General features: G+C 45.0%; 1 protein-coding gene across 1 annotated transcript; it reads right to left on the bottom strand.

The window, feature by feature from the left end:
- Window positions 1-12,194: 12,194 nt before the first annotated feature.
- On the bottom strand, window positions 12,195-13,289 carry LOC142209991 (olfactory receptor 6N2-like). Its single transcript, XM_075279023.1, has one exon. The coding sequence runs from the start codon at window positions 13,287-13,289 to the stop codon at window positions 12,195-12,197; it is 1,095 nt and encodes a 364-aa protein (XP_075135124.1).
- Between the last annotated feature and the right edge of the window lie 1,979 nt (window positions 13,290-15,268).

Raw genomic sequence — 15,268 nt, 5'->3', positions numbered from 1 at the left:
CACAGAGGAAAGACAACAGAATGAGCGTTGGAGTATGGAGCTGGGATTACCCAGGGCTGCCTATCAAAATCTTGGGTTGATATGAAACTATATACTGTAATATAGTTATTACTAGCCTCTGTCCACGACTTCGTCTGCTTGTTGTTGGTATCTATGATCCGCCTATATTCAGCAAATTGCTGCCGCCGATGGTTTTGTTCCTCGTACAGTGCCTGTGATTTTTCCGGTATCTCAGCATGTCGCTGCGACGTCATATAATGGGCGTGTTGTTGGCATTGATGATCCCCCTCATCTCCACTTGAGGAAAACTTTGTTGACTTCTGGCTACCTTCATAGCTCTCGTTGTTTTAGAATTTTGTGACAAATTAGATTTTCTTTTTCCCGGCATGTTTAAAAGTAGCAAACTGCCAATTTGGATTAAAGGTGTTTTCCCACCCAGTGTGTCAGCATCAGATCAGATAATATGCAAATGTATGTACACAATCCACTGAGGGATAGATGAGTGCTTACAAAGAGAGATAACAGACCTGGCTTTATCAGAACCTGAGATAAGCTGCAGTCAAGACCAGTGTAATATAGTATGTGAACAGAAATTCATAACAGTCATGAAGCCATATCATTTACCGGGATAAAAAGTAGTCTATGTATTAATCGAGGTTACAAACTACCTATGTGCCGAATTTTATTCAAATCCATTCAGCTGTTATTGTGTGATTCACTAACAAACATCCAAACACAAATTTTCACATTTATATATTAGTAGGATCCCTCTCTATGTAATAGTAACCCATTTTTTTTTATCAATATTCATAATTGGGGAATTGTTTTGTTTCTTAATTAGAGATGAGCGAACAGTGTTCTATCGAACACATGTTCGATCGGATATCAGGGTGTTCGCCATGTTCGAATCGAATCGAACACCACGTGGTAAAGTGCGCCAAAATTCGATTCCCCTCCCACCTTCCCTGGCGCCTTTTTGCACCAATAACAGCGCAGGGGAGGTGGGACAGGAACTACGACACCGGGGGCATTGAAAAAAATTGGAAAAAGTCATTGGCTGCCGAAATCAGGTGACCTCCATTTTAGACGAATAGTGGATTTCAAATCCGGGTCATATGAGAATGTGAACTTTGTGACTATGAGACAGGGATAGCTGTACAGGCAGGGATAGCTAGGGATAACCTTTATTTAGGGGGGAATGTTATTAAAAATAACTTTTTGGGACTCTATCGGGTGTGTAATTGTGATTTTTGTGAGATAAACTTTTTCCCATAGGGATGCATTGGCCAGCGCTGATTGGCCGAATTCCGTACTCTGGCCAATCAGTGCTGGCCAATGCATTCTATTAGCTTGATGAAGCAGAGTGTGCACAAGGGTTCAAGCGCACCCTCGGCTCTGATGTAGCAGAGCCGAGGCTGCACAAGGGTTCAAGCGCACCCTCGGCTCTGATGTAGGAGAGCCGAGGGTGCACTTGAACCCTTGTGCACCCTCAGCTCTGCTACATCAGAGCCGAGGGTGCGCTTGAACCCTTGTGCACACTCTGCTTCATCAAGCTAATAGAATGCATTGGCCAGCGCTGATTGGCCAATGTATTCTATTAGCCTGATGAAGTAGAGCTGAATGTGTGTGCTAAGCACACACATTCAGCTCTACTTCATCGGGCTAATAGAATGCATTGGCCAGCGCTGATTGGCCAGAGTACGGAACTCGACCAATCAGCGCTGGCTCTGCTGGAGGAGGCGGAGTCTAAGATCGCTCCACACCAGTCTCCATTCAGGTCCGACCTTAGACTCCGCCTCCTCCGGCAGAGCCAGCGCTGATTGGCCGAAGGCTGGCCAATGCATTCCTATGCGAATGCAGAGACTTAGCAGTGCTGAGTCAGTTTTGCTCAACTACACATCTGATGCACACTCGGCACTGCTACATCAGATGTAGCAATCTGATGTAGCAGAGCCGAGGGTGCACTAGAACCCCTGTGCAAACTCAGTTCACGCTAATAGAATGCATTGGCCAGCGCTGATTGGCCAATGCATTCTATTAGCCCGATGAAGTAGAGCTGAATGTGTGTGCTAAGCACACACATTCAGCACTGCTTCATCACGCCAATACAATGCATTAGCCAGTGCTGATTGGCCAGAGTACGGAATTCGGCCAATCAGCGCTGGCTCTGCTGGAGGAGGCGGAGTCTAAGGTCGGACCTGAATGGAGACTGGTGTGGAGCGATCTTAGACTCCGCCTCCTCCAGCAGAGCCAGCGCTGATTGGTCGAGTTCCGTACTCTGGCCAATCAGCGCTGGCCAATGCATTCTATTAGCCCGATGAAGTAGAGCTGAATGTGTGTGCTTAGCACACACATTCAGCTCTACTTCATCAGGCTAATAGAATACATTGGCCAATCAGCGCTGGCCAATGCATTCTATTAGCTTGATGAAGCAGAGTGTGCACAAGGGTTCAAGCGCACCCTCGGCTCTGATGTAGCAGAGCTGAGGGTGCACAAGGGTTCAAGTGCACCCTCGGCTCTCCTACATCAGAGCCGAGGGTGCGCTTGAACCCTTGTGCAGCCTCGGCTCTGCTACATCAGAGCCGAGGGTGCGCTTGAACCCTTGTGCACACTCTGCTTCATCAAGCTAATAGAATGCATTGGCCAGCACTGATTGGCCAGAGTACGGAATTCGGCCAATCAGCGCTGGCCAATGCATTCTATTAGCCCGATGAAGTAGAGCTGAATGTGTGTGCTAAGCACACACATTCAGCACTGCTTCATCACGCCAATACAATGCATTAGCCAGTGCTGATTGGCCAGAGTACGGAATTCGGCCAATCAGCGCTGGCTCTGCTGGAGGAGGCGGAGTCTAAGATCGCTCCACACCAGTCTCCATTCAGGTCCGACCTTAGACTCCGCCTCCTCCAGCAGAGCCAGCGCTGATTGGCCGAATTCCGTACTCTGGCCAATCAGCACTGGCTAATGCATTGTATTGGCTTGATGAAGCAGTGCTGAATGTGTGTGCTTAGCACACACATTCAGCTCTACTTCATCGGGCTAATAGAATGCATTGGCCAATCAGCGCTGGCCAATGCATTCTATTAGCGTGAACTGAGTTTGCACAGGGGTTCTAGTGCACCCTCGGCTCTGCTACATCAGATTGCTACATCTGATGTAGCAGTGCCGAGTGTGCATCAGATGTGTAGTTGAGCAAAACTGACTCAGCACTGCTAAGTCTGCATTCGCATAGGAATGCATTGGCCAGCCTTCGGCCAATCAGCGCTGGCTCTGCCGGAGGAGGCGGAGTCTAAGGTCGGACCTGAATGGAGACTGGTGTGGAGCGATCTTAGACTCCGCCTCCTCCAGCAGAGCCAGCGCTGATTGGTCGAGTTCCGTACTCTGGCCAATCAGCACTGGCCAATGCATTTCTATGGGGAAAAGTTAGCTTGCGAAAATCGCAAACTGACAGGGATTTCCATGAAATAAAGTGACTTTTATGCCCCCAGACATGCTTCCCCTGCTGTCCCAGTGTCATTCCAGGGTGTTGGTATCATTTCCTGGGGTGTCATAGTGGACTTGGTGACCCTCCAGACACGAATTTGGGTTTCCCCCTTAACGAGTTTATGTTCCCCATAGACTATAATGGGGTTCGAAACCCATTCGAACACTCGAACAGTGAGCGGCTGTTCGAATCGAATTTCGAACCTCGAACATTTTAGTGTTCGCTCATCTCTATTCTTAATATCTATACATAATATTCCTCGGGTACTGGGGAATTGACTAAATGCTGAGGGAATAAAATACACAAGGCAAATTAATACAGGATAGTAGGTTAAACTGTGGGATAATAGGAATAAAAATAATCTTTTATTGAAAAATAAGGTTTTAAAGGTTATTTTTAAAGGGTTTTTCCAGGGTTTTAATATTTTTTTTTTTAAATTGTTTATTTATGAAAATTTGTAACAATAAAGAAACACAACATGTCTACCAAGCCAGAGGAGATCACAAAGAACAGTACAATAGAAAATGACGAAATTACAAATGGTAAACTAGGTAGAAACAAAAAGAAAAGGGGAGACAGGGAAGACAAACACAAACCAGACAAGACAAGGCTGGGGAAAGGGAGGGAGAAAAAAACAGAAGTTCCAGAAGGAACTTCCAGAGGCTGGGTGGCCCAGAACGAGTCCCACAGGTCCCAAACGGCGTGAAACCGCTCCTCCTCATCGTTAAGCACGGCTGTTAGGTATTCCAAGGAGCGCGCATTCCTGATCCTGCAGTATAACTCCTCCAGGGATGGGGGTGCTGACTGACGCCAATATTTAGCAATCAAACACCGGGCAGAAGTGAGAAGAAACAGAAAAAGTCGCAGGGCCGGCTTGCGCAGTTTCAGTGGAGGGAGATTAAGGAGATAGGTTTTAGGGGATAGAGGGAGGCCAGGGTTTTAATATTATTGATCTATCTTTCTTTTATTTTTTCCAATGAAGAATTTCTGCCCCTATTATATCTATATGAAAAATACTGGCATTTCCTCAAGTATAAGGGGTGGATACAATGTTTTTGGGGTGGTTAAAAGAAAATAGGGAAGTTGAGAGGAAAAAAAGAAAAAAAAAGAAAGAAAAAAGGGAGATGGGGGGGGGGGGCAGGAGACCTTCATGCCTCGGGGCTGTAGGTGGATGGGAGATCTTCTTCATCTGTAGAGGTCGTAAAATTGTAAGCAACTGGGAGGATAAGAGGAGGTGGACATAGTGGATCCAGGAGATCGATATGTTTTCAATTTGGCATTAGAGTCTTGGGCAGTCAAAGGTGACACTCCAAGACATTTTGGATGACACACATTGTCCGAACCAAGTGACAGCCACAGAGGCGCACCTTTCAATAAGTAGCTGTCGATAATTTTTACTCACTAGTCCATGTTCCTGTCTTGGTCTCCCTCAGCTGCCTCCTCAAGGAGGCGCTACACTTACATCACAACACTATGTACAGCATCCCAGCATTCTTCAGCGTCAGCTACAGCACATTCTGGAGGTGGCAGCAGAGGATGGCCAGGAATGGAGCATGGACAGGTGAGTAACAATGATCTACTGAATATGGCTGGATTTTTTGATTCATAAGTAATCTCTTGCTCAGCTCTTCAGCTGCCTCACTATGTTATTATGAATGTCTATAGAGACTGCATGCTATACACCTGCCAATGGAGGATGACAGAATGCATTTTACTACATACAGTGTTGGCCAAAAGTATTGGCACCCCTGCAATTCTGTCAGATAATACTCTTGTTCTTCCAGAAAATGATTGCAAGCACAAACTCTTTGGTATTAATATCTTCATTTATTTTGCTTGCAATGAAAAAACACAAAAGAGAATGAAAACAAAGTCAAATCATTGATCATTTTACACAAAACTCCAAAAATGGGCTGGACAAAAGTATTGGCACCCTCAGCCTAATACTTGGTAGCACAACCTTTAGACAAAATAACTGTGCACAACCTCTCGGGAACCATCAATCAGTTTCTTACAATGCTCTGCTGGAATTTTAGACCATTCTTTTTTGGCAAACTGCTCCAGGTCCCTGAGATGTGAAGGAGGCCTTCTCCAAACTGCCATTTTGAGATCTCTCCCCCACAGGTGTTCTATGGGATTCAGGTCTGGACTCATTGCTGGCCACTTTAGAAGTCTCCAGTGCTTTCTCTCAAACCATTTTCTGGTGCTTTTTGAAGTGTGTTTTGGGTCATTGTCCTGCTGGAAGACCCATGGCCTCTGAGGGAGACCCAGCTTTCTCACACTGGGCCCTACATTATGCTGCAAAATTTGTTGGTAGTCTTCAGACTTCATAATGCCATGCACACGGTCAAGCAGTCCAGTGCCAGTGGCAGCAAAGCAACCCCAAAACATCAGGGAACCTCCACCATGTTTGACTGTAGGGACCGTGTTCTTTTCTTTGAAGGCCTCTTTTTTTTCCTGTAAACTCTATGTTGATGCCTTTTCCCAAAAAGCTCTACTTTTGTCTCATCTGACCAGAGAACATTCTTCCAAAACATTTTTGGCTTTCTCAGGTAAGTTTTGGCAAACTGCAGCCTGGCTTTTTTATGTCTCTGGGTAAGAAGTGGGGTCTTCCTGGGTATCCTACCATACAGTCCCTTTTCATTCAGACGCCGACGGATAGTACGGGTTGACACTGTTGTACCCTCGGACTGCAGGGCAGCTTGAACTTGTTTGGATGTTAGTCGAGGTTCTTTATCCACCATCCGCACAATCTTGCATTGAAATCTCTCGTCAATTTTTCTTTTCCATCCACATCCAGGGAGGTTAGCCACAGTGCCATGGGCTTTAAACTTCTTGATGACACTGCGCAAGGTAGACACAGGAACATTCAGGTCTTTGGAGATGGACTTGTAGCCTTGAGATTGCTCATGCTTCCTCACAATTTTGCTTCTCAAGTCCTCAGACAGTTCTTTGGTCTTCTTTCTTTTCTCCATGCTCAATGTGGTACACACAAGGACACAGGACAGAGGTTGAGTCAACTTTAATCCATTTCAGCATACAGTTCAATGCCCAAAGTCCAAGTCTTAAGAGTTTTGCCACAGTAACATAGACACCGCAGTACTTGACGTACTGTTCTCCTCTTCTCCACTTGTACCAATCTCTAAGTGCTCGTTCACATGTGAGCCCAGGGGAGGTTTTTGACAGCAGATTTCGCGTCAAAAACCTCCCCTTACAATGGTGGTCTATGCAGACCGCCAGGCTTCTTTTTTCCGCTAGCGGCGGGCTGCTGCTAGCGGAGAAAAGAAGCGACCTGCCCTATCTTCAGGCGGCTTCTGCCCCTGGCAGCACCCTCCTATGTCGGCTCATTCATTTGAGCCGACAGCGGAGGGGAAAGCCGCGACCGCGATGGTCGCGGCAGGCGGGTTTTGACCAGAGAGAGACGCGGTGTCAAAACCCGCGTGGGCAGTTCACGTGTGAACTAGCCCTAACTCAGCAGAAAGGGGAATGTAAGGGGCTATTCGTCCTGAGCCTCCACAGTACCTCTGCAGCTCCTAATGGCATAGACAACAATGTCTCTCAGGAACTTCCAAAGTTCTCTAACTAACTCTGGGGCAGCCTCCGGTTGTACCTTGGAATACGATGGCTTTAATCTCTAGCTTCTAGGATGAGTTCTCTGGCTCACTCAGCAAGGTCACTGATGCTAGAGCTGGACTTCTAGACTTCCCAACCTCTGGACTAACTGCTGAACTTCTTAACCGCTTGACTAACTGCTGAACTTCTGACCACAGAACTTACTCTGCTACAGCTGCTAGAGAATATAAACCCTTTCCTTAAACCCCGCCCTGTGGCCTGTGATTGGTCAAGAAGTAGTATGCATCATACAAACAGCAAAAGGTGCAAAGATAAGTGCAAATATACAAGGGAAAGAGCACATGTTTAGCATTTGACATTAAAAATGGAGGACAAAACAAACAATACAACCGCGGGGTACATGTAACAAATACAGAACATATAGCAGCATTGCTCTGGGATGCTGCACAAGGCCATACTGTGACTCAGTGAGAGATTGAGGAAGATGCAGCAGCCTTAGGATGCCATACAATTACCCATTGGAAGAGTGTGGACATGGCAGCAAGCTTAGGAGGACTTACAATGACCCAGTGGTAGAGTGTGGAGGTTGCAGCAGCCTTCAGAGGCCATACAGTGGCAAAGTAAGGAGGTGGCAGCAGCATGAGGAGGCCATACAGTAACCCAGTGGCAGAGTGTGGAGGTTGCAACAGCCTTAGGAGGCCATACAGTGTCCCAGTGGCAAAGTGAGGAAGCGGCATCAGCATGAGAAGGCCATACATTGACCCAGTGGCAGAGTGTTGAGGTGGCAGAAGCCTTAGGAGGCTTTATAGTGACCCAGTGACAGAGTGTGAAGATTGTGAGAGCCTAAGGAGGCCACACAGTGTCCATTAACATAATGTGGAGGTAGCAACAGCCTTGGGAGGCCATACAGTTACTCAGTGACAAAGTGTGTTACCCCCATATAGCGGTCACCAACTAAGAGGAAGATGAGACTCCACGGACTGTTATACCCCAAACCACCGACCACACCCCACCTCCTCATATAGCGGTCACCAACTAAGAGGAAGATGAGACTCCACGGACTGTTATACCCCAAATCAGCCACCCCTCCCACCCCCCCATACTCTCCCCCTCGACTCCAACTCCCCACCCACCCACCCACTTTACTAGCTTTGGCAATGCCAAATATCCATTCGGACGTGCCAATAAAGCCTATTTGATTTGATTTGATTTGTGTGGAGGTGGCAGCATCGTGAGTAGGCCACAGAGTGGCAAGGTGATATAATGTGGAGGTAGCAAAAACCTTACAGTCATACAGTGCCCAGTGACACAGTGAGGAGGCTTAGGCTGCTGCTGATGGAGCCAATACTGCTCTTGCCACCCCCATCCCCACAACTGCCATGGCAGTGAAAGTTGAGAGCTCAGGGTTCCCCCAGTTGGACATACGAAAGGATGGACAATGGCGCAGATAGGCAGCAGCCAACTTGCTACATAGCATGTCTCTATAGTAGTTCAGTTTTTCCTCCCTATAAGCAGGTGTAAAAAAGGCTCCCATTTGTCCCTGGTAACGAGGGTCTAACATGGTGGAGAGCTAGTTGTCATCCATCTGCTGACTGACGACAATTTGGCTCTCACTGTGCAAGCAAGTGAGCATGCATCAGACCATTTGCGAAAGTGACTCGGAGGGACTCCCTGCATCCATCTCCACTACATACTGCCACGGTGTGTCTGGGTCATCTGCCTCATCATTCTCATCTACCTCTTGCTGTTTCGGTTGCTCCTTCTGCTCCTCTCCTATTACCTGTGTAGAAGAACTACCCATTTGGCTACAGATTGCTTGTAATCCAATGTCCTGCTCATCCTCCTCTTCCAGTTCAGCCCCCACAAGGCTCATGTGGCCCTTAGATGTAGGCGCTACATCTCCATTCCCCCGACCAGCCACATTGAAAAGCATCTTTTCCAGGATTTGAATCAGTGGAATGATGTTCATCCCGTAGTCCTGGCGACAGACTAATAAAGTGGCCTCCTCAAAGGGAACAAGCAAACAGATGAGCTGCCACTGGCTAACGTTAAAGTTACACAGGGGAGTACCTCTGTTCACTTGGATTATCGAGAAACCATTAATGGCTTTTATTTGTTCATATAGTCAATCCAACATGGATTGAATTCCAATGGGTGGAAAAATCGCATATCCTCCTACGTTGTGGGAGGCCATCCTGCCGATACAGCTCAAGAAGGGTGTGCTTCGCGGTGTACAAGTGGCTGAAGTGCTTGCAAAGTTTTCTTGAAATTTTTAGGATGTCTTGCAGATGCGTAATAATAAAATACAAGGCAGATTTTGGAGGTCTATGTCTATCAGGAAAGAATTTAATTGTGGTCTTGCCATAACCACAATTAACCCCTTGAGTGCAGGGACTCTTCAGTAGGGAAAGAAGCTCTTACAGCGCATGGAGGCCCTGAGATATTGTGCGCCAAAAATGAGTTAATAGACTTCATTGACCACTGAACTCTAGTAATGTCTATCATATGATGTAAACCAGCCAATGGCCATTGGATGGTTTACTCCATGAGAGAAGGCTGTGCTGGATCAGAATGGGTAAGCATCATAAATAGAGATGAGCGAACACTAAAATGTTCGAGGTTCGAAATTCGATTCGAACAGCCGCTCACTGTTCGAGTGTTCGAATGGGTTTCGAACCCCATTATAGTCTATGGGGAACATAAACTCGTTAAGGGGGAAACCCAAATTCGTGTCTGGAGGGTCACCAAGTCCACTATGACACCCCAGGAAATGATACCAACACCCTGGAATGACACTGGGACAGCAGGGGAAGCATGTCTGGGGGCATAAAAGTCACTTTATTTCATGGAAATCCCTGTCAGTTTGCGATTTTCGCAAGCTAACTTTTCCCCATAGAAATGCATTGGCCAGTGCTGATTGGCCAGAGTACGGAACTCGACCAATCAGCGCTGGCTCTGCTGGAGGAGGCGGAGTCTAAGATCGCTCCACACCAGTCTCCATTCAGGTCCGACCTTAGACTCCGCCTCCTCCGGCAGAGCCAGCGCTGATTGGCCGAAGGCTGGCCAATGCATTCCTATGCGAATGCAGAGACTTAGCAGTGCTGAGTCAGTTTTGCTCAACTACACATCTGATGCACACTCGGCACTGCTACATCAGATGTAGCAATCTGATGTAGCAGAGCCGAGGGTGCACTAGAACCCCTGTGCAAACACAGTTCACGCTAATAGAATGCATTGGCCAGCGCTGATTGGCCAATGCATTCTATTAGCCCGATGAAGTAGAGCTGTAGTAGAAGGTAGAAGTAGAGGTCGGACCTGAATGGAGACTGGTGTGGAGCGATCTTAGACTCCGCCTCCTCCAGCAGAGCCAGCGCTGATTGGCCGAATTCCGTACTCTGGCCAATCAGCTCTGGCCAATGCATTCTATTAGCCCGATGAAGTAGAGCTGAATGTGTGTGCTTAGCACACACATTCAGCTCTACTTCATCGGGCTAATAGAATGCATTGGCCAATCAGCGCTGGCCAATGCATTCTATTAGCTTGATGAAGCAGAGTGTGCACAAGGGTTCAAGCGCACCCTCGGCTCTGATGTAGCAGAGCCGAGGGTGCACAAGGGTTCAAGTGCACCCTCGGCTCTCCTACATCAGAGCCGAGGGTGCGCTTGAACCCTTGTGCAGCCTCAGCTCTGCTACATCAGAGCCGAGGGTGCGCTTGAACTCTTGTGCACACTCTGCTTCATCAAGCTAATAGAATGCATTGGCCAGCACTGATTGGCCAGAGTACGGAATTCGGCCAATCAGCGCTGGCCAATGCATCCCTATGGGAAAAAGTTTATCTCACAAAAATCACAATTACACACCCGATAGAGCCCCAAAAAGTTATTTTTAATAACATTCCCCCCTAAATAAAGGTTATCCCTAGCTATCCCTGCCTGTACAGCTATCCCTGTCTCATAGTCACAAAGTTCACATTCTCATATGACCCGGATTTGAAATCCACTATTCGTCTAAAATGGAGGTCACCTGATTTCGGCAGCCAATGACTTTTTCCAATTTTTTTCAATGCCCCCGGTGTCGTAGTTCCTGTCCCACCTCCCCTGCGCTGTTATTGGTGCAAAAAAGGCGCCAGGGAAGGTGGGAGGGGAATCAAATTTTGGCGCACTTTACCACGTGGTGTTCGATTCGATTCGAACATGGCGAACACCCTGATATTCGATCGAACATGTGTTCGATAGAACACTGTTCGCTCATCTCTAATCATAAATTTTAATTAGATGGTCAAAGAGGGTCATGTGGGGCCGTCATATTTCAATAAAATACGTTTTTTACTACCCTTGTACCTACTACTACCAGGGGTATTGACCATCTGGTCATGGTTCATTGGAAATTTTCTGAAATTTGGTTTGTTAAATCAGTTTGGCCAGCTCTACTAGGGAACAAGGAGTTCTAGGATGTATAAAAACATTTTACAGAAGAATGTAAGCTTGGATCAAGCTGAAGAGACATTGCATGATGCAACCGGGCAAGGACCCAAAGCACCGGAGTAAAGAATGGTTGAAAAAATAATTGTGTTTTAGAATGACCAAATTAGCCCTCTTTGGGCACACAAGGCCCTCTTGAAATTTTAATAAATGGATACACATTTGTAGGAGGGAATGCCAAAAATTTCAGCTATAGGAAATGTTTGGTGGAGATAATTGTTACTGCAGAGGACTCTACAAATGAAATATATAGGCTTTACCTACTTTTTCTACATATACTGTGAACGTGTAGTCAATGTACTTAATAAAAGACATGAACAGTATTTTCTCTGACCCTATACAGTATCTGCCCTGTCTTCACCTTCCAACAAGACAACGACCCTAAGCACATAGCTAAAATAACAAAGGAGCGGCTTCGGAACAACTCTGCGACCATTCTTGACTGGCCCAGCCAGAGCCCTGACCTCAACCCAATTGGACATCTCCGGAGAGACCTGAAAATAGGGGTGTCAATTACCGTACCCACTGTATATCTTGTGATTTGCTGAATGGTTCTAATCTTTGCACCCAAGACATTTTACATAAGATTCTTTTAGTTTTATTATTATTTAAGTTTTATTTGTCATTTAGCTTCTTCATTCTCAATAAACTTAGACCTCAATGGTATTTTAAACATGAACAATTGATAACTTTTTTAAAAGATTTTTTAATTTCCTGGTTTCTCAAGCCATATATCACAGGGTTAGCTAAAGGTATAAAGACAGCAAAAGTGAGACCAACAACACGATTGTACTCTGGAGAATAGAACTTGGCTATACGTATGTACATGAAACCAACACTGCCAAAAAATAACACAACCACAATAACATGGGTACCACATGTAGAGAAAGCTTTCTGCCGTCCAACTGTAGACTTAATCTTAAGAATATCAAGTAATACCTTTATATAAGAAAGGAGAATGCACACAAAATTAAACATGATCCCTGAGCTGAGAGAAGACTCCACCATCTTAACTAAACTGGTATCTGAACATGCTAAAGCAATGAGAGGTGGAAAGTCACAGAAAAAATTCTCAATTTGATTTCGACCACAGAAAGGAAGACGAGAGATTAAAATCATCTCCAAAACTGGACAATGTAATGACCAAACAAGACACATAATGACTAATTTTATAAAGAACTTAGTAGTCATAATGGTGGAATATCGTAATGGCTTGCAGATGGCCAGGTACCGGTCATAGGCCATTAGTGTGAGCATGTAACATTCTGCGACTCCCAGTACATGGAGGAAATAAGCTTGTAAGAGGCAACCACTGAAAGATGTATTCTTCTTCTCAGCCAGTAGATCGGCCAACATCTTAGGCATAGTGACAGCTGTATAACATATTTCTATACAGGATAAAGACCCAATGAAGAAGTACATAGGTATCTGGAGACTGGGCTCCAGCAAGATCAAGACGAATATGAGAACGTTACCAAAAACTATAAATAAGTAGATAAAAAGGAATATCATGAAGAGTAAACCTCGGAAATGTGGTAAGTCTGAAAATCCAAATAAAATAATGTCTTTGATCTTGCTGTCATTGCTGTACATGCTTTGTATAAATAATCTATAATTGGGGTGGAGTGCTGTAACAATAAATTTACAGGAAACTGTGATAATGTTATATGACAAAGACTTAAAACATGTGGCTTTGCCATTATAAACATTGGGTTTTCTGACACCAAATGGAGCTTTCATACTGATGATCATCCTTGTGATCTGTGGGGATCTGACACCTGAAAACTGAATACATTAGCTGTTCCAACAGGCGCCGGAACCTGGTGCAGTGGACGGGGAGCATTAATTGACCTCACACAATATAATGGCCCCCATTATTACTTCCACACATTATAATTCCCCAGTGACTTCACACAATATAATGTCCTTTATTGGCCTCCACAAAGTATAATGCCCACACAGTTTCAGCCCCTCACAGTATAATGCCTCCATTATGGTATTAAAAAAAAAAATAAAAAAAAACTACACACCTCACCCCATTTTCCTGGAGTAGGAATCTTCTGACCTGTTGTCAGCAGTTTTGAAATGCAGGTCCACTGACATGGTAAATGGAGAAGTAGCGAATTTTGGTTCTCTGTTTCTCCAGTGTTTTTAATTCTATCTGTGTCCTCAGGATGGAGATAGAGTTGACCCTGGAACATATTGACCAAGACTTTGACAATACTTGAAATCCAGGGTTGTTGGCATTGATGATATCCTCATCTCCACTTGAGGAAAACTCTGTTGACTTCTGGCTACCTTCATAGCTCTCGTTGTTTTAGAATTTTGTGACAAATTAGATTTTCTTTTTCCTGGCATGTTTAAAAGTAGCAAACTACCAATTTGGATTAAAGGTGTTTTCCCATCCAGTGTGTCAGCATGTTGCCTGGAGCAGATCAGATAATATGCAAATGCTTGTACACAATCCACTGAGGGTTAGCTGAGTGTTTACAAAGGGAGATAACAGGACTGCAAATGCGGGACTGTCCCATCAAAATCGGGATTGTTGGGAGGTATGTAGTATGTAAACATAAATTCATAACAGTTGTGAAGCCATGTCATTTACCGGGATAAAAAGTAGTCTATGTATTAATTGAGGTTACAAACTACCTATGTGCCAAATTTCATTCAAATCCATTCAGCTGTTTTTGTGTGATTCACTAACAAACATCCAAATATCCAAACACACAAACTTTCACATTTATATATTAGTAGGATAGGATCGCTCTCTATGTAATAGTAACGCATTTTTTATCAATATTCATAATTGGGGAATTGTTTTGTTTCTTAATATCTATACATAATATTCCTCGGGTACTGGGGAATTGACCAAATGCTGAGGGAAAAAAGTATACAAGGCAAATTAATACAGGATAGTTGTTAGGGAATTGCTTAGATGACAATTCCCCAGTAGCTGCTGGAGAACCCTGGAGGAAGGGACACAAGAGATGGTGAGCCCTAAGCTGAAGCCCCCCACTGTCCCTTCCTCTTGCCAGGCCCTATCATATGTAATAGGCAGCAACTTGGAGACAATCCCTTCTTATATATGTGACACACAAAATGCAGACAAGACAAACAACAACAAAAGGAGGTCAGCTAGCCAGGGTTCGGTAACAGTCGAACAATGCAGTGCCAAATCGAAGTTCAAAAGAATAGTCAATAGGAAAATCCAAGGTCAGGATATAGAATACAAGTGAAATAACAGCAAGAGAAAAAGCCAACAAGCACGAGGCAATAACAGGCACCAGTGTGAATGTGAGCCAAGACTAAATAGGGGAGGATGAACCCGCCCTGGACCTGACAGGAAGGCAGACTGTCAATCACAGAGCAAGACCAAATTTATTTTTATAATGAAAATTTAACTCACCGAAATTTTTATTTCCTGTAGTCCGAGGCAGCACAATACACATGGGTTATAGTTCCCTAGGTACAACCACATAGAGACAGGTTAATCAGTAGTCAAACAATTAACCAATCAGACCCCAGGTATAAAGACAGAGAGTAGGACACAGTGTATTCTGATGCAATCAATAGTATGAAAAATTATTAAAGGGAGGGATACTTGTGCTGTCTCGGACTACAGGAAATAAAAATTTTGGTGATCATTTTCGGTTATCATTTTCCTGGTCGTCCTCGGGAGCACAATGCACATGGGACCTGTGTAGCAGTACTTTTTAAATTGGGAGGGTTAG

The sequence above is a fragment of the Leptodactylus fuscus genome, chromosome 6, assembly GCF_031893055.1.
Source record: "Leptodactylus fuscus isolate aLepFus1 chromosome 6, aLepFus1.hap2, whole genome shotgun sequence".
NCBI classification, from domain to species: domain Eukaryota; kingdom Metazoa; phylum Chordata; class Amphibia; order Anura; family Leptodactylidae; genus Leptodactylus; species Leptodactylus fuscus.
This window is presented reverse-complemented; position numbering and strand designations above follow the sequence as displayed.